Source organism: Oncorhynchus clarkii, chromosome 31 (genome assembly GCF_045791955.1).
Source record: "Oncorhynchus clarkii lewisi isolate Uvic-CL-2024 chromosome 31, UVic_Ocla_1.0, whole genome shotgun sequence".
Taxonomy (NCBI): domain Eukaryota; kingdom Metazoa; phylum Chordata; class Actinopteri; order Salmoniformes; family Salmonidae; genus Oncorhynchus; species Oncorhynchus clarkii.
Window position 1 is genome coordinate 16926265 of NC_092177.1, and position 18564 is coordinate 16944828.

Sequence of the window (18564 nt, forward strand, 5' to 3'; positions counted from 1 at the left end):
TACAATGACTCCACACTATACTTCTTTGTTAAGTGAAACTGAAATTAGGCGAACTATTAACATTTTTAGCAATAAGGAAATGGTGAAGCGATTTCTGTGTAGTGCATCTTTAATCATTTTATCAAAATAGTTTAACCTGCTTTTTTGCAATAATCACTGATCTGGCTTTCAAGTCTATGAAAATGCCCCTATTTGTTACAAATTTAACCAGAACCATGCATAATGCACATTCACTAATAATGACTTACTTGTTGAAGCAGGCATTATAGAACATTAACACAAGTCTCAATCACTCAAGCGCTAGTAAGAAGCAAGCTAATCTTTATATCTCAAGTTTAGACAACTTGGATGTATTTGCTCGCTAACAAGTGAAAACAGTGAATTGTTATGAACACACCCTTCTGTCTGTCTCCAACTGTTTGAACAGCATGCTAGCCTGTCCACTATGTTGAAATCAAGTGGCTTCCCGTATTTCTCTAAATGAGAATGAGTTGCCAATTACATATATAATTGTGTTTTATGCTTATTGCACGTTTATAAAACACAGACTAGACAGTATAACAGTCTGGCTAAAATGCTGCTAGCGTGACAGAGGATTCATTTTCCATAATCAATGTTCATTTATACTCCCGTTTTAGTAGTGTCTGCTCCGAGCACAAGCTGAGGAGTTGAGACATAAAAAGGGCATCAATAGAAAGGTTAACTCCTATTACAGTGAAATAATGTCTCTGTGTGTTTCAGTGTCCATATGACCCATTCTGTTGGACCAAGCCTCAAACGCAAATAGCGAGTTGAAACTGCTTGTCTCAGAGGAAGAAGTGATCTCCCATCTTTGTTGGCGTGAGGGGCAGGAGGGGCTTGGTGTGTGTGTAAACCAGAGGAAGAGGCGTAGCGAAAGGTTTTATTCTCCCCAAAATCTGTCAAAAATAAGCCCACTGTTTCTGTGGCCTTATTTTGGACAGAAGCTTGTCACCTGCCTTCGGGACAACGACTCCCATTGTTAGGGTGGTGACATGAGCATCTCGCCATTATATACAGATCTCTGGTGTAAATGGGAAGGTGAAGACGGCACAGAAGGAACGAAGGAGATGAGACCAAAAAGACATGAGAACAAGCCTAACATAACCTAAAATCTAAAAAATAAAAACTTTGATTCCTACGATACAGGCATTTGGAATATTGAGTAAAAACATACATTTGAATTAGTCAATATATCACCCAGCCTTACCACCAGCAAGAGAGCCAAAGACACTGGCCTCAAAGGGTGAGCAAAGCCATGAAAAAGCAATCAGTTTAAACTGAAGGGTCAGAACCCCCAGCACCTATTAAAGCAACAAACATCGTGTATCCTTGGAAGGGTGGGAGGACACACACGTCATGCTAAACTAAAAGTTAATCCAAGTCAGTCCCGTCAGTCTTTCTTCCAGATATCTGTTGAGTTTTCTGATCTAGTGCCGCTCTACCGGGGATTCCACATTTATAGCCTGGGCTTGTGCTAAAGAGAGTATGTGTGTACACGTTATCTCCCCACATTCGCAGACAGGCAGAGGTTCTTCAGACAAAACGCAGAGGGCAAGTTACAGCACAGCTTGATCCCAAGGGAGCAGGAGGAAAAACTGGGCACAAAATACCTTCCCAACTAGTCCCTCCCTCTTTCCACTGACTCAGACTTTAAAAGAGAAAACCCCTCTTTACATAAAGCCAAGTGCTTTTACCATGGGAGCCTTGCACAAAAACCATGTTGTACTGCTGTCAGAAAAACAAACTACTGTCCATGAGATTAAATTTAAAAAGTTTGCTCAGAAAACCAGAGAAATGTGAACTTTATAGGCCAGTTATACTTGACTGTTTCTATAGTACACAAAGACAGTGGCCAGTTATACTTGACTGTTTCTATAGTACACAAAGACAGTGGCCAGTTTATTAGACACACCCGGTAGTACCGGGACGGACCCCTCTTTGCCTACAGAACCGCCCGAATTTGTCGGGGAATGAAGGGACCTAACGTATGCCGGGAAAACCTTCCCCACACCATTACAGCCTGTACTGTTGACACCAGGGAGGATGGGACCATGCCAAATCCTGGCTGCCATCAGCATGACGCAATAGGAAATGGGATATGTCGGACCAGGCACCGTTTATCCCACTACTCAATAGCCAATCTGTGACAAGGACCGACGAGTTGTGTTCCGAGATGCCGTCCTACGCCGTTATTCGTCTGTCTGTGGCCCGCCTGTTAGCTTGCACAATTCTTGCCATTTGCCTTCCACCCCTCTCATCAACAAGCTGCTTTTGCCCACAGGACTGCCTCTGACTGGATGTTTGTTTGTCACACAATTATTGTTAAACCCTAGACACTGTCGTGAGTGTAAAGCCCAGGAGGATGGCCGTTTGAGACATGAACGAGGGCCTGGCACCGACGATCATATCAGTCGCTTAGAATGGGCAAAACGAGTGACCTAACGTTCAATCTAACAGTAACTGAATGCCTGTACCTTTTTTATATAGCAAGTCATGGCCATGTCTGTAGGAGCGAACCATTCTCGTGAACAGGGTGGTGTACCTAATAAACTGTTAGAGTTAGGCGGTATACTGTGGTATTTGTAAATAGTCAAAGGTTGGTTTTTCAATACTGTCAACACTAATATTGGTTTTGCCCATGCAGCAAACTGAGTAGCATTTTGCTGGGATGTCTGTCCTGCAGTGTCAGTGTCTGACAAAATAGTTTGTCAGACACTGTATTGAAATGCGCTCGTTAGCATTTAATCAACATTCACCATGGGGTTTTACATGTACTTGTTAGCATTGATAACCTTCATATTACAGAGGCGCAGTAGGGGTTGAAAATAGCACCCCTTGTGTTCAGTGCCAGTAATAGTGGATATTCCCGGGTGGCACAAGGTCGGTATGAAGGTATGACAATCTGGATACCGCTCAAACCAATACGGAGTGTACATGGAAAGTCATTTTCAACCCCCCACAAACGTCACTGTCCGTCAGGTGAAGAAGCATTAGAAAGGTTTAAAAATGTGAACACAAACATTTCAGTCTTGTCAGTAAATGATGAAACGGGCCCAGGGATAAACAGCCCCTCAATGTTTATAACAGACGTCCAAAAGCAGCTGAACTGAGATCCACCAGATGTTGGGACAGGAACAGGACAGCCTGCTGCGGCCGCCCGGCAAAGCCCCCCAGGCTGAATGAGGTCAGGTGCAAGATCAGGTTTCTGGGCCCTCAAAAGCTACAAAAGGCCAACAATGATTCTGATATACCTGTTGGGCTTTGGGGAAACTGACACCAGACAGGGTGGTGGGATGGAACCCAGTCATAGCCAACTGTCAAAGAGCGGAATAAATAATATACCTAAAGCTTTAGTCATGACCAACCAATTCTGTCCCATTCCAAATTATATAGAGTGGATGTGTCAATAAATCACTGCGACTATGAGATAGGTCTAGCCTTTCCAACAATGTAACATGGTTCTTGTCCCAAATGGAAGTCTCCAGTTTCCTCAAAAAGCCTCGTTTTTCTTTCAGGGAAAACTGCCATCCTCAAAACTTACCGACCGAATGATTTGTAGCTTTTCAAGCCTTTATTTAAAAAGCAAGGGAGTCTTTGAAGAGCCTTTGGTTCTAATTGAAGTGCCTCGGCCAGCAAGACTTCTGCCGATGGTTTGTTCATGTTTTTTTGATGACCTCGTCAGTCAAATTTACAGAGCCTTGTGAAAAGGCCAAGACAGAGACCCTCCTACAGCTTGGCTGGAAATGAGAAAACATATTTAAAGCAGAGGACCGTGTTTGTTTTTTTCCAGATCTCAGATCATTTGTTTATTATATGTTCAAAAGCCTGGAGCGGAGTAAAGAATTGGGTCATTAGGTGACTTATTAGGCTAACTATGCTTTGGAAAACTCAGCTAAGTGTTAGTGGGAGCCTCATTGGTGGGAGTCTTGATGCAGGCCTTGGGAGTAATTAGCAGGGATTAGACCTCATCTGGCCTGGACCCAGCACTGGGGTTCAAGCCCAAACACGCAGGCGAGTCCCTAGCTTCAGGCCTTCACGCACGCTGCTCCCCAACCACACAGGTCTGTGGCAAATACAAAACCTTGATGTTATCGTATTCATGATCTTCATAACAATCCAGAAAGCTTGACAGATAGTTCCTGCATGGTACTCCATTAGAGCTTCATGTCTTGGTCTCTCCCTGGCGCTCACATTAGGGTTGGGCAATATGGCCAAAATATAATATCACTGCCTGATAGTGTTTTATTTCTATATATGGATTTATGGGTAGCGTTTCATTTGGCTTTTTCCATTCTAATTGTTTCTACTGATCAACCAAACTTCAACCCAATGATAGCTACCTGACAGTTAAGTAACCTATTTGTAGAACATTTCATTGGAATCAATACCCCTGTATACCACCCAACCCATAGTGAGCTCCAAAAAGTACTGTGACACATTTAGTTGTTTTGGCTCTGTACTCCAGCACTTTGGATATGAAATTATACTATGGACTATGAGGCTTAAGTGCAGACTGTCAGCATAAGTAGACCGTATCATCCTCATATTGGGTGAACCGTTTAGAAATAACAGCACTTTTTGTACATAGTCCCCACATTTTAGGACACCGAAAGTATTGAGACAAATTCACTGTGCATTAAAGTAGTAAAAAGTATTTGGTCCCATATTCATAGCACGCAAGGACTACATCAAGCTAGTGACTACAAACTTGAATGCATTTTTTGTGTGCTTTAATTAGGTTTCAGATTTTTCACCAAACAAATGAATGGTAAATAGTGTAATTTTGGATTCCCTTTTATTGTGAATACGAATAAAATGTTTTAAAACACATCCACATGATTACGGATAATCCTGAATGACTCGTGAATAATAATGAACGAAGAAGTTAGACGCACAAATCTCACACACACACACACACACCACCCCCCCTCCCTCCCCCAAAAGTCGGTCAGGTCAGTCCCCATCCTCAGAGTTTGGGATCAGTGCCAGAAGTCCTTCCCCACTCCTCACAGCTGGCTGAGTGACACCACCACTGAGTGATCTCAACACAAAAGACACCACGGCTCAGATATCAAGGGAACAACAAAATACAACACAAAAGGAATTTCAGCAGTGAAAGAAGAGGCACTATGGAAAAAGGCTAACATAACAACGGCTGTAAAAACCATTGGCAGAGGAGCAGCAGAAGATCTGACTGTGACAATACCAAACGACAACTCATATTGAGGCATGACAGCAAAGCCTGGGGGAGAAGTGTGTGAAAACGACAGCAGCGGTCTGTTTTGGCATGAAAATCATCTGGAAGCCTTCCACACAAAGAACCCCTGAGGAGTAGATAGTGGAGAGAGGGGAGGAAGGAGGGTATAGAGTGAGAGAGAGAAGGAGAGTATAGAGGGAGAGAGAAGGAGAGAGAGTACAGCAGGGTATGGAGAAGACGAAAGTAGAGGAGCAAGAAAACACTAATAAACCATTATGGAGACAAGGAAAAGACTGAGGGAGATTCACTAAGGCAGCAGGACAGAGAAAGAAACAAAACCCCTCTGGATTTGTTAGAGCAGCTCCTATGAGCTGAGTGGGAGGGGAAAGAGTCAGGGAAACATGAAGTGATATGTCAGCCGAAGCGAAGGGGGAAGAGAGACTGCCGACTTAACACGTCCTGTTTGCATGCTGTTAACAAGGAGTTTGAGGGGGCGCTCCACGTCAAGCCAAAGTGTGGAAAGCCACAAACCCAGATTTCTCACAGCTCTTCTCAGGAGGAGGTGTGGGCCCGTAACCATAGAAATAAAATTCTGATTATATGGCCGTATACAAACTCTCAGTAGTACTAGAGAACAAACTACAGAGCAACAAGCCAAACTGGCAGACACACATGAGCCTTCGATTAAGGTCATGGTCTGTGTGCCTCAGTAAGTCACTCTGGGCCCCTCTTTGTGGTAGTTCCCAGCTCCAGGGACCCTGGGTGAGGGTCTTGGTGGTCCTGGGTGAGGGTCTTGGTGGTCCTGGGTGAGGGTCTTGGTGGTCCCCTGTTGCAGGGAGGGAGGCAAACTGGCCTAAAAGGGGGTGCCCCATTGTTCCAACACACTGCATCCACCCCCCACTGATCTGATCTGTCGCTCACTGGGGCAGCGGGGAGGGTGAGGGGGCAGCGGGAGGGTGAGGGGCCGGCCGTCCGGCATGAGGGAGGTTGAGAGATGGCAGCGTGACCACTACATCCTTAGAACACAGTGCCATTCCACCGCTGCAACTGATTTAGCACAACAAATGCTGCCAACTTGAATGGCATGTGTATTCCCATTAATCCCAACATATTATATTAAAGAATCAACATGTGGGAAAAATAACATAAGTTCAACACCAGCCAATGTGGCCAAACAGGTCAGACCTGAAATCCTTTAGCTACCGGACAAGACCGGTAAACCTACCTACAGGTACTATGCTTTTTTGGTTCAGGTCTGTCAGGTGGAATGCTAAGACAGCCCATAGCTGAAATCCAAATGTGACCCCATTTCCTACAGAGTGCACTATCGAACCTGATTAAAATGTAGTGCACTGAGTCCACAACAATGAAGCAGTTCACTTGTTTTTGTGTTTCTGTTTAGCTTAATACTGGGGTTCGGTAAGTCTCAAGTAGAGACTAATTAATCGGAATGGCCGATTTCAAGTTCATAACAATCGGAAATCGGTATTTTTGGGCACCGATTTGCCAAATTTTAAAATACCTTTATTTAACTAGGCAAGTCAGTTAAGAACACATTCTTATTTTCAATGACGGCCTAGGAACGGTGGGATAATAACTGCCTTGTTCAAGGGCAGAAAGACAGATTTTCACCTTGTCAGCTCGGGGAGCCAATCTTGCAACCTTACAGTTAACTAGTCCAACACAATAACGACCTGCCTCTCTCGTTGCACTGCACAGGGAGACTTACGTGAATGCAGTAAGCCAAGGTAAGTTGCTAGCTAGCATTAAACTTATTTTATAAAAAACACTCAATCATAATCACTAGTTAACTACACATGGTTGATGATATTACTAGATATTATCTAGCGTGTCCTGCGTTGCATATAATCTGACTGAGCATTCAAGCATCTGACTGAGTTGTGGTAGGCAGAAGCAGGCGCATAACCATTCATTCAAACAGCACTTTTGTGCGTTTTGCCAGCAGCTCTTCGCTGTGCGTCAAGCATTGCGCCATTTATGACTTCAAGCCTATCAACTCCCGAGATGAGGCTGGTGTAACCGAATTGAAATGGCTAGCTAGTTAGCACACGCTAATAGTGTTTCAAACATCACTCGCTCTGAGCCTTCTCGTAGTTGTTCCCCTTGTTCTGCATGGGTAACGCTGCTTCGATGGTGGCTGTTGTCGTTGTGTTGCTGGTTCGAGCCCAGGGAGGAGCGAGGAGAGGGACGGAAGCTATACTGTTACACTGGCAATACTAAAGTGCCTATAAGAACATCCAATAGTCAAAAGGTTAATGAAATACAAATGGTAGAGGGAAATAACTACAACCTAAAACTTCTTACCTGGGAATATTGAAGACTCATGTTAAAAGGAACCACCAGCTTTCATATGTTCTCATGTTCTGAGCAAGGAACTGAAACGTTAGCTTTCTTACATAGCACATATTGCACTTTTACTTTCTTCTCCAACACTTTGTTTTTGCATTATTTAAACCAAATTGTTTCATTATTTACTTGAGGGTAAATTTTATTGATGTATTATATTAAGTTAAAATAAGTGTTCATTCAGTGGCTGGTTAATCGGTTTCGGCTTTTTTGGTCCACCAATAATTGGTATCGGTATTGAAAAATCATAAATCGGTAAACCTCTAGTCTCAAGGTTACACAGAAATCCCTGGCCTTGAGTAGGGAACATGACACCAGTTGGTTTGTTTATTAGTTAATTATTGAAGATGTTAACAGTCATGGAGCAGAAGAACACAAGCTGCCCAGACTAATGTCCCAGTTCCCCTAGACTGCTCTTATCTGCTGAATGTTATGGCAATAACAAAAGCTGCTATTTACCAAACCATAAAGACGCAGAGCACAAACCCAGCCAGCAAAGATATTCAGGAAGTAGACCTCACACTCCTCCACTGCTAAGCGTCTTCAGCTCACTCACAGGCCAATGTGCTGAGGTCATAGCGGCATTGAGTTTCAGTCAATTCTCCGGACTGATTATGAGCGGGATGTTACTTCAGCAGAAAGTAGGGAGGGAAAACAGCCCAAACCTTTTCCTCTTGGACTTTGATCCTTTCCATTATCCCGTACCTGAGGCATGACATCACCGCCAGTGTAAACTGAAACAGATTTTTAGCTTGAGGAGTAGAAAGAGAGAGAAGTGCAGCGTGGTGCCTGGCCCTGGATGGAATGAAGAGCTGTTGACATGGTAGATACCCATCTGGTCGGTGTTAACCGCTCTGTTTTTTGCCTCTTTTGAAGAACTTGTCCCCCCTGCCACCGTGCAGCAAAGCACTTGACACATTATCCCCCCAACATCTATGCCAGTGATCGAGCGCCAATGGCAGCAATTGTATCACCCCCAACCCACACCTCATCCCTCTATAGCAGACAGGCAGGGTACTCCCTATAGAAGTACTAGGGCCTGAATGTGGTGGAAGCTTGTAACCTTGGCAAAGTTCTGTGAATTCAGCCATGAGGTGTCCCTGATTGTTTAGAGTAGACGTTTTACCCTCAGTAAGGTTCTATGCATTTCTTGGTAGAATAGAAAGTAATGTGCTCATAACGTACGTTCTACTTTATAATAACAGATACCACAAACTTCAAAATGTGCCAGTAGGTCACAGTTACCATAAAGGTTGGAAAGACAGACCATGGTATAAAGCAACTATTTAACAATGGACTCTGCCGTTACTCCCTATCTGTCAATGCTTGAGCATCGATGGGTTTTCCATTACAGTTTTTTTACATTAACCTAAAATATTAGTCAGGATTCCAACTAAGCTCATGGATTTAATTTGCATGGTTAAACCGTTTCTGTGTCAAGGGCTACATATACAATAAACAGTGTATTCCACCAATCACTGATTTATGGCCATTTAGAGACAACGGCTATATAAACACTGCTATTTCAGTGAGGCAGAGCCTTCCAGGGACTTCTCAAATCGCCTGGAATGTAGCGTAGGAGGATGGAGTATACTTAAATAATAATACCCTTGAAATTGGAGTGTACTTAAATAATAATACCCTTACTGATTAATTGCTGGGAGGAAAGGGAGAGTGGAACTGGAGGCAATGAGACAGTGTCATGCATACAGTGCATTCGGAAAGTATTCAGACCCATTACCTACAGACATGGTCCCACAGTTGACAGTGCATCTCAGAGCAGAAGCCATGATGTCAAAGGAATTGTCCGTAGAACTCAGAGACAGGATCGTGTCAAGGCACATATCTGTGGAAGGGTACCAAAACCTTTCTGCAGCACTGAACGTTACCAAGACCGTGGTGGCTTCCATCGTTCTTAAATTCAAGAAGTTTGGAACCAGCAATTGGGGGATAAGGGCCTTGGTCAGCGAGGTGACCAAGAACCCGATTGGCGCTCTGTCAGAGCTTTAGAGTTCCTCTGTGGAGATGGCAGAACCTTCCAGAAGGACAACTATCTCTGCAGCACTCCACCAATCAGGCCTTTATGGTAGAGTGTCCAGACTGAAGCCACTCCTCAGTAAAAGGCACGACAGCCCGCTTGGAGTTTGCCAAAAGGCACAACTTTTCTCTGGTCTGATGAAACCAAGACTGAACTTTTTGGCCTGAATGCCAAGCGTCACATCTGGAGGAAATCTGGCATTATCCCTAAGGTGAAACATGGCAGTACCAGCATCATGCTGTAGGGATGTTTCTCAACGGCACAGACTGGGAAACGCTTCAGGATTGAGGCAAAGCTGAACCGAGCAAATCACAGATAGGTCCTCGATGAAGTCCAGAGTGCTCTGGAGCAGGTTATCAGACAGGGGCGAAGGTTCACCTTCCAACAGGACAACGACCCTAAGCACACAGCCAAGTCAACGCATGAGTGGCTTCGGGACAAGTCTCAATGTCCTCGAATGGCTCAGCCAGAGCCCCGAGAGTTGGCTCAGCCAGAGCCCCGAGAGTTGGCTCAGCCAGAGCCCCCAGAGTTGGCTCAGCCAGAGCCCCCAGAGTTGGCTCAGCCAGAGCCCCCAGAGTTGGCTCAGCCAGAGCCCCCAGAGTTGGCTCAGCCAGAGCCCCCAGAGTTCCGATTATAATTTTTTTTTATTACATTTTTTTTTTATACCTTTTATTTAACTAGGCAAGTCAGTTAAGAACACATTCTTATTTTCAATGACTGTCTAGGAACTGTGGGTTAACTGCCTTGTTCAGGGGCAAAACGACAGATTTTCAACTTGTCAGCTCAGGGGATCCAATCTTGCAACCACACAGTTAACTAGTCCAACGCTCTAACCATTGCACTCCACGAGTAGCCTGCCTGTTACGCGAATGTAGTAGAAGCCAAGGTAAATTGCTAGCTATCATTAAACTTATCTTATAAAAAACAATCAATCATAATCACTAGTTACAACTACTGATCCAGTTTAGCAGGCAATATTAACCAGGTGAAATTGTCATTTCTTTTGCTCATTGCAAACTAATTTGCCAGAATTTTACGTAACTATGACATACATTGAAGGTTGTGCAATGTAACAAGAATATTTAGACTAAGGGATGCCACCTGTTAGGTAAATTTCACTGAAATAGTAAACGTTTTGTTATCGAAATTTTAGTTTCCGGATTCGATCATATTAATGACCAAAGGCTCGTATTGCTGTGTGTTATTGTTATGTTATAATTAAGTCTGATTTGATAGAGCAGTCTGACAGAAGCAGCAGGCCCATCATTCATTCAAACAGCACTTGTGTGTTTTGCCAGCAGCTCTTCGCAAGCACAGCGCTGTTTATTACTTCAAGCCTATCAGCCTAATGGCTGGTGTAACCAATGTGAAATGGCTAGCTAGTTAGCTGGGTGTGCGCTAAAACTGTTTCAAACTTCACTCGCTTTTAGATTTGGAGTAGTTATTCCCCTTGCGCTGCAAGGGCCGCGGCTTTTGTGGAGCGATGGGTAACTATGCTTCAAGTGTGGCTGTTGTCTATGTGTTCCTGGTTTGAGCCCAGGTAGGGGCAAGGAGGGGGACGGAAGCTATACTGTTACACTGGCAATATTATAGTGCCTATAAGAACATCCAATAGTCAAAGGTATATGAAATACACTGCTCAAAAAAATAAAGGGAACACTTAAACAACACAATGTAACTCCAAGTCAATCACACTTCTGTGAAATCAAACTGTCCACTTAGGAAGCAACACTGATTGACAATAAATTTCACATGCTGTTGTGCAAATGGGATAGACAACAGGTGGAAATTATAGGCAATTAGCAAGACACCCCCAATAAAGGCGTGGTTCTGCAGGTGGTGACCACAGACCACTTCTCAGTTCCTATGCTTCCTGGCTGATGTTTTGGTCACTTTTGAATGCTGGCGGTGCTTTCACTCTAGTGGTAGCATGAGACGGAGTCTACAACCCACACAAGTGGCTCAGGTAGAGCAGCTCATCCAGGATGGCACATCAATGTGAGCTGTGGCAAGAAGGTTTGCTGTGTCTGTCAGCGTAGTGTCCAGAGCATGGAGGCGCTACCAGGAGACAGGCCAGTACATCAGGAGATGTGGAGGAGGCCGTAGGAGGGCAACAACCCAGCAGCAGGACCGCTACCTCCGCCTCTGTGCAAGGAGGAGCAGGAGGAGCACTGCCAGAGCCCTGCAAAATGACCTCCAGCAGGCCACAAATGTGCATGTGTCTGCTCAAACGGTCAGAAACAGACACCATGAGGGTGGTATGAGGGCCCGACGTCCACAGGTGGGGGTTGTGCTTACAGCCCAACACCGTGCAGGACGTTTGGCATTTGCCAGAGAACATCAAGATTGGCAAATTCGCCACTGGCGCCCTGTGCTCTTCACAGACCATATGCTGGTGCGGTTGGCCCTGGGTTCCTCCTAATGCAAGACAATGCTTGACCTCATGTGGCTGGAGTGTGTCAGCAGTTCCTGCAAGAGGAAGGCATTGATGCTATGGACTGGCCCGCCCGTTCTTTTTGTTACAAAACAATTCTACAAACCTGTTTTTGCTTTGTCATTATGGGGTAGTATGTGTAGATTGATTGGGGGGGGGGGGGGGGGGGGGGGGGGAGTCCCCAGAAGTCCTCACAAGAATAGTAAACCAACTCAAATTAATTGTGGTTGGTCCTCAATTGTAAAAAGGCTGTTTTAGGCTTAGGAGTTAGGTTTAGAATTAGGGTTTAGTGGGTAAGGGAAAATAAGTTAATGGGAATCAATTGTTGGTCCCCAAAAATTCCTCAAGTATAGTAACATAGCTGTGTGTGTCTTGTCCAATGTGATGCCTGGACCAATTCAGAAAGACAGTTTTAAATGTGGGTTAAAGACAATAGATGTTTTGACTCACTGCCAGATGAAGTGGGGCAGAACTCAGAGCCCAGAATGGAGGGGAGCTCAATTAGATTTCACTTCTCCCTAGCAACACAAAACACTGAATCCAGGCAGGGGCATTTGTGTTCCCCTCTGATTTTTGAGAGCCCCAACCCGATTTGGCAAGAGTAGACCTTGTCACTCTCCCCGGATCAATTATCTCAGTCTATCGATGATAAAGAAGTGCTCATTGAAGTTGGCCCAGACTTCTATATTGTGTTTCACATGACTGGGAATACAGATATGCATCTGTTGGTCACAGAATTATTTTTTATCTTTTTAAGGTAGGGGCATGGATGAGAAAAACCATTCAGTATCTGGTGTGACCACCATTTGTGACCGACTGGCTCGATCTTATGAAATGGTGTTTTTAAACATTCAATAAAAGTGGAGAATCGGGGCTAGAAAATTGTATGTCAAACAGTTGGGAAACAACGGGAAAGTAATTATGCTTTGTAGTTGATAAACCTGTAACCTCACGTTTCAGAAAACAGCCCTTGAATATTTTGGTACACCTACTGGAGAGCTCGTTGTCTACACCCATTCAGCATTGTTCACACCCTCTAAAGCCTCACATGTGAATCCTTAAAGAGATGGGTGGGGCTATGTAAAAAAATATATATATATTCATTGTCCTTTCGTAAATTCAAATGTTTTGCTCTCAGAGTGTTCAGAGCGCGCACACACACTGGATGATCTGGTCGAGGAGTAGGGTTGATTCGAGCATTGACATAACAGCAGTCAAGCTAACTAACTGACTGAGGTTGGCTAGCTACTTCCAGACAAACGAGAGAACAGCTCACTGACCATTTTACTCACCCTAGAAGAGCTGGTTAGGCTGTTTTTAATGTTATCCAGAGCGTTGAATGCAACTGTGCTACTGGCAACAATTTAATTAAGCTTTTTTGCCAATGTATACTGATACAGGCATATTCAATGACCGTTGAGCATTTGGAAATTCATCAGTTATTCTGTGCTCTGGCACACAGAGTCCTCAGAAATCTGAGCAGATAGCTGGTAGCTGGTAAATTTGCTCTGGCTATCGACAGTTGTTGCAGTGACATGAACATTCCATTGAAATGGTTACTTGCATAGTGGAGTCTTAAGACATGTAGCTAGCTAGCTAGCTAGCTAAACAATTAACCATAATCCCAAAGTTATTACCCTGCATGAATCTGCAGGTAGCTAACCAACCAGCTTCAACATTAGCTAGCTAACATTAGGCTATAACTTGCAATGCAAATGGCTCTGAGATATTATTAGTATCACAGATCACACACAAGGTTAGCTAGCTAGCAGTACACTAACTTGAACTGAAATTACTGACAAAAGTAGAAACATGTCGTATCTGAAAATGTAGCTAGCTAGCTTATCTAAACCATATACAGTTGAACTCGGAAGTTTGCATACACTTAGGTTGGAGTCATTAAAACTCATTTTTCAACCACTCCCCACATTTCTTGTTAACCTTTCTAGGGTAGGGGGCAGAATTCTGAATTTTGGATGAAAAGCATGCCTAAATTAAACGGCCTGCTACTCGAACCCAGAAGATATGATATGCATACTGGTAGATTTGGATAGAAAACACTAAAGTTTCCAAAACTGTTAAAATAGTGTCTGTGAGTATAACACAACTGATTTAGCAGGCGAAAATCTGAGAAAAATCCATTCAGGAAGTAGTTTTTGTTTTGTAGTTTTCTAGTAAATGCCATTACAGTATCCATTGACTTAGGACTCCATTTGCAGTTCCTATGCCTTCCGCTAGATGTCAACAGTCTTTAGAAATATTTTGAGGCTTGTATTCTTATGAGGGAGTAAGACCAGTCTGAACGAGTGGACCCTAACGTGACAGTTTTCAGGCGCGTGTGCGTTTCTTGTTGACCTTTATTGACAACGTTATTGTCCGGTTGAAATATTATAGATCATTTAGGCTAAAAAAACAACCTGAGGATTGAATATAAACATCGTTCGACATGTTTCTATGAACTTTACAGCTACAATTTGCATTTTTTTTGCCTGATTGTTTTGACTGAGTTTGAGCCAGTGGATTACTAAAGAAAAACGCGCTAACAAAACTGAGGTTTTTGGATATAAAGAGACTTCATCAAACAAAAGGAACATTTATTGAGTAAATTAATGTCTTCTGATTGCCACCATATGAAGATCATCAAAGGTAAGGGATTAATTCTCTCTCTATTTCTGAGTTTTGTAACGCTTCTGCTTGGCTGGTTACTGTTTGTAATAATTTGACTGGGCTATGTTCTGGGCTAGGTATGCTTTCGGAACATGTCAGTTCCGGTGGATATATTATCGAATAGATAATAGGTATTTGGACATATATATGGACGTAATCGAACAAAACAAACATTTCTTATGGAAGTAGGAATCCTTGGAGTGCATTCCGACGAAGATCAGCAAAGGTAAGTGAAGATTTATAATGTTATTTATGACTGTTGTTGACTCCACAATTTGGCGTGTAACTATGGCTTGCTTTTGTGGCTGAACCTGTACTCAGATTGAATATTGTGCTTTTGCCGTAAAGCTTTTTTGAAATCTGATACAGCGTTTGCATTAAGAATAGGTTAATCTTTAATTGAATGTAAAACATGTATCTTTCATCAAAGTATATGATGATTATTTCTGTTATTTGATGTGGCTCTCTGCAATTTCTCCAGATGTTTGAGAAATTTCTGAACATGGCGCCAATGTAAACTGAGGTTTTTGGATATAAATATTAACTTGATCGAACAAAACATACATGTATTGTGTAACAGTGAGTCCTGGGAGTGTCATCTGTATTTGGTTGGAAAATGGCTGAATGCTTTCTGTGACTAGTTGCTGATCTAACATAATGACGTGTTCTGCTTTTGCCGAAAAGCCTTTTTGAAATCAACACTGTGGTTGGATTAACGAGAAGTGTATCTTTAAAATGGTGTAAAATACTTGTATGGTTGAGGAATTTTAATTATGAGATTTGTTGTTTTGAATTTGGCGCCCTGCAATTTTGCTGGCTGGTGGCGAGGTGGGACGCTAGCGTCCCGAACGATCCCAGAGAGGTTAAACATGCATTATGCAGGTTGCTAATATTCTAATAGTTAGCCTAATTTCAGTTTGTGAGACAAAAAAAGCAAGTATACTGTAGATAATCATTCTACCATCTAAACCACTGAAATATTTACTATAAGCAACAAAAAAATCTAATTCAGTTGGTGTACAAAGTAAAAGAAGCAAAAACGAAAGATATGCATAGAAAGCATAGAAATAGTACACAGAATAGATCTACTCCCTCTTAAACCTGCTTTCAATCAGAATGCATTATCTATAACTCACATTTCTATGTGAATTTGGTTAAGTTACATATTGCAGCTTTAACAAATCAAGGTGCTAACATGACAACTCTTCAGTTAATCTAAGGCCTGGGGTGAAGGAAAAAGGCAGACATAGTACAAATAGGTTATAGGCTGGCTAGTTCCAGTTACAAAACAGGGATTTCTATAAAGTACATGAATAGAGGGAATCCTATTCTTCGGTGACGCAAAGAACCAACATGCTGATGACCATAGAGATCCTGTTTAATTCCTAATTCTATGCTAATGACCATGTCTAAGTTAAGATCTAGATACTGTGACATCCATTAGCTACTTCTATAGAAAAGGAGAAGAAACCAAAACTACATTCAACATTTTAGATTAATCTAATATGTACTTAAAGTTCCAAAACATGAAATTGACCAAAAACTGAAACGGGGAAGGAGGAGAGGAGGGTGGTATTTAAAGTATGCGGGGCACAGGGAGGAACATCGTAGTAGCCCCCCAGACCCCCCCCCCCCCCCCCCCCCCCGCGCTGTTCCACGGTACGGCCATTTGGAATCTCAACCGAAAATGTATATGACTTCCAACAGGAAGTGAAACTATACTGATTATTAACTGAAAGTGTTCACTTCGTAGAGTCACTCGCATAAAGACGACTTTGGGCGATGTAAAAATATTTAGGCTATGGTTTTTGCCCCCCCCCCCCTTCTCAAAGGTCTAGTTTTAACTTATATGTCTATCTTACAAACAAACGAAAAACATCAAATATACTATTACACCGATTGACTTCTAATGTCAAATATATGATCCCGTTTTTCTCCAAATCACGGCAGGTTGGCTAATAAGGGCTACAAAGACACTACTTCGGAAGCCAGGGAATAACCCATAGATAGGACTGTTTGTACCGGACTGCAGAGTGTGTATTGTTTTAGTTCCTGATGTTGTAAATCAGCAAAAGGTGTTTTTCTAAATGAACGAGGCAAGTATTTGCTGTTTTATATTTTCTGTAGAATAAAGGCCTAGTAAAAACGCAGATAAGGCAACAGCTACGGAAGTTTAGCCTATAGGAGTCAGTTGAATTATTTTAAAATCAAGTAATACAATCTGTCATTAATACTAGGATCACTTATTGGTGAAGTGAATCATTCAAGAAGATCGTAGAAAGATAGGTAAGTTTGACAGGCTTTGGCTATCAAATTATTTTCAAATGCGTGTTACAAACGTTACATTGTTACATGATAATGTTACAAGTTTACTTGCCTGTAACCTTGTAGTTTTAAATATGACTTTATATGAATATCATTGTCACAACACAGACAGTAGGCTACACACCTAACCTAAATGACAGACTAACACATTTAGAAAACATATGGTTCTGGCCTAAATTAAACAAAAAAAACGTTGAAATAACAAATGAACATGATCTAAAAGGCACATTTACCGTGTATTCCTTTGTTGGGAACATCATTGGAGTTGAAGCCTTTGGAACGGTACGCAGCCCTAACTTCATTGCAGCTTGTCGACTTGGGCTCAGCCTTCGTCGAAACAAACAGCACGGCAAATGTGTAAACCGTAGAGAACACTAACATCGTCTTCATTGAGTCGGTTAAATAAAAGTTTAAAATATAACCGCAACGCAAAAACACGGGAAAGGCGCTCAGCTGTAGGCTATTACTAGGACAGAGTTTCAACTAGCACGTTGAATTTCCTCATGAAGACCCTGATTTCTTTCAACTTCGCTGGCAACGAAAGTTCTAAAAGTTAGCAAGTTGGTTGACTAACTGGATTCTTCATTCACAGCCGTGATTGGGCCACCTTAAACAATTAAGACTAAATAAATAATTAAGGGAAAGTTGTTTTTTAAAGCGAAAGAGTATGAGTTTGTCTTCAGCATATATTTCGAGTTCCAGACTCCCCGATAGAAACTCAAAGCAGGCAACAAAACATTGGTTTCAAACTTTTCTAAATAAGCAGCCAAACTTATTTTTTAATGTTCGTGTTTAAGTTGCATCCACCTCGACTTCAGTTCCCACAAAGGCCAATGACGATGGAAAGTAGAGATACCCAAAAGTTTTTGCAGCCTTCAGCGCGCTGCAGTTGCTTCACAGACAGGACACTAGACTGTATTATGTGCGTGCTACAGCTCAGATGTTAGACGCCTAGCAAAGTCCCAGGGAAAATCTCAATTGCACACTCCTCGCGTCCTCTCTCCTCGCCCCATTGGAGAAGAAAGCCAGAGGTCCCGCCCCTCTGACCTTCTCCTCCAATGCGTTTTGAGAAGGAGGCGAATAAAGCGGAAAGAGGACGCGAGAAGTAGACAAACTGAGTTCCGGACAAAGACTTGGGAACACAAAACGCCCGGGGTGGAGCATGGACCGGACGTTAAGTAAACTCTTGCCACTGCGATCTCCAGCAGCCAAAACGCACATGGATCTGGGTTTAGAAAACCAGGAGTTATTGGCAAATATCTGTTTTGATTGGTCAAAACACAATTTAGTTGGAAAATATCAGACTTGGTCTGCCTGTGTAAACGCAGACATATAGACCTACTTGAATGTCAAACTTTATTGTGCATTAGTAACAAGAAGTGTGGCCTCTGAAAAACCTGCACTTTTCTTTCCACCAAATCTTGACCACATTTAATCTCACCCAATTACCCTCTGAATTCCAAGGTGGACCACTTCTACACTGTAAACACACTGACTGTATCATTACTTCCTAGA

General features: G+C 42.7%; 1 protein-coding gene across 2 annotated transcripts in view; it reads right to left on the minus strand.

The window, feature by feature from the left end:
* Window positions 1–18131, minus strand: part of LOC139390418 (glypican 4) — a 53870-nt gene extending 35739 nt beyond the window's left edge. For both annotated transcript variants that reach the window (XR_011629509.1, XM_071137533.1), the window contains exon 1: window positions 17283–18131. Coding sequence is in view for 1 of the 2 variants with exons in the window: in XM_071137533.1 (XP_070993634.1) it covers window positions 17283–17439 (157 nt within the window). In the remaining variant the exon portion in view is untranslated. The remainder of the gene's footprint in view (window positions 1–17282) is intronic.
* Window positions 18132–18564: the final 433 nt, after the last annotated feature.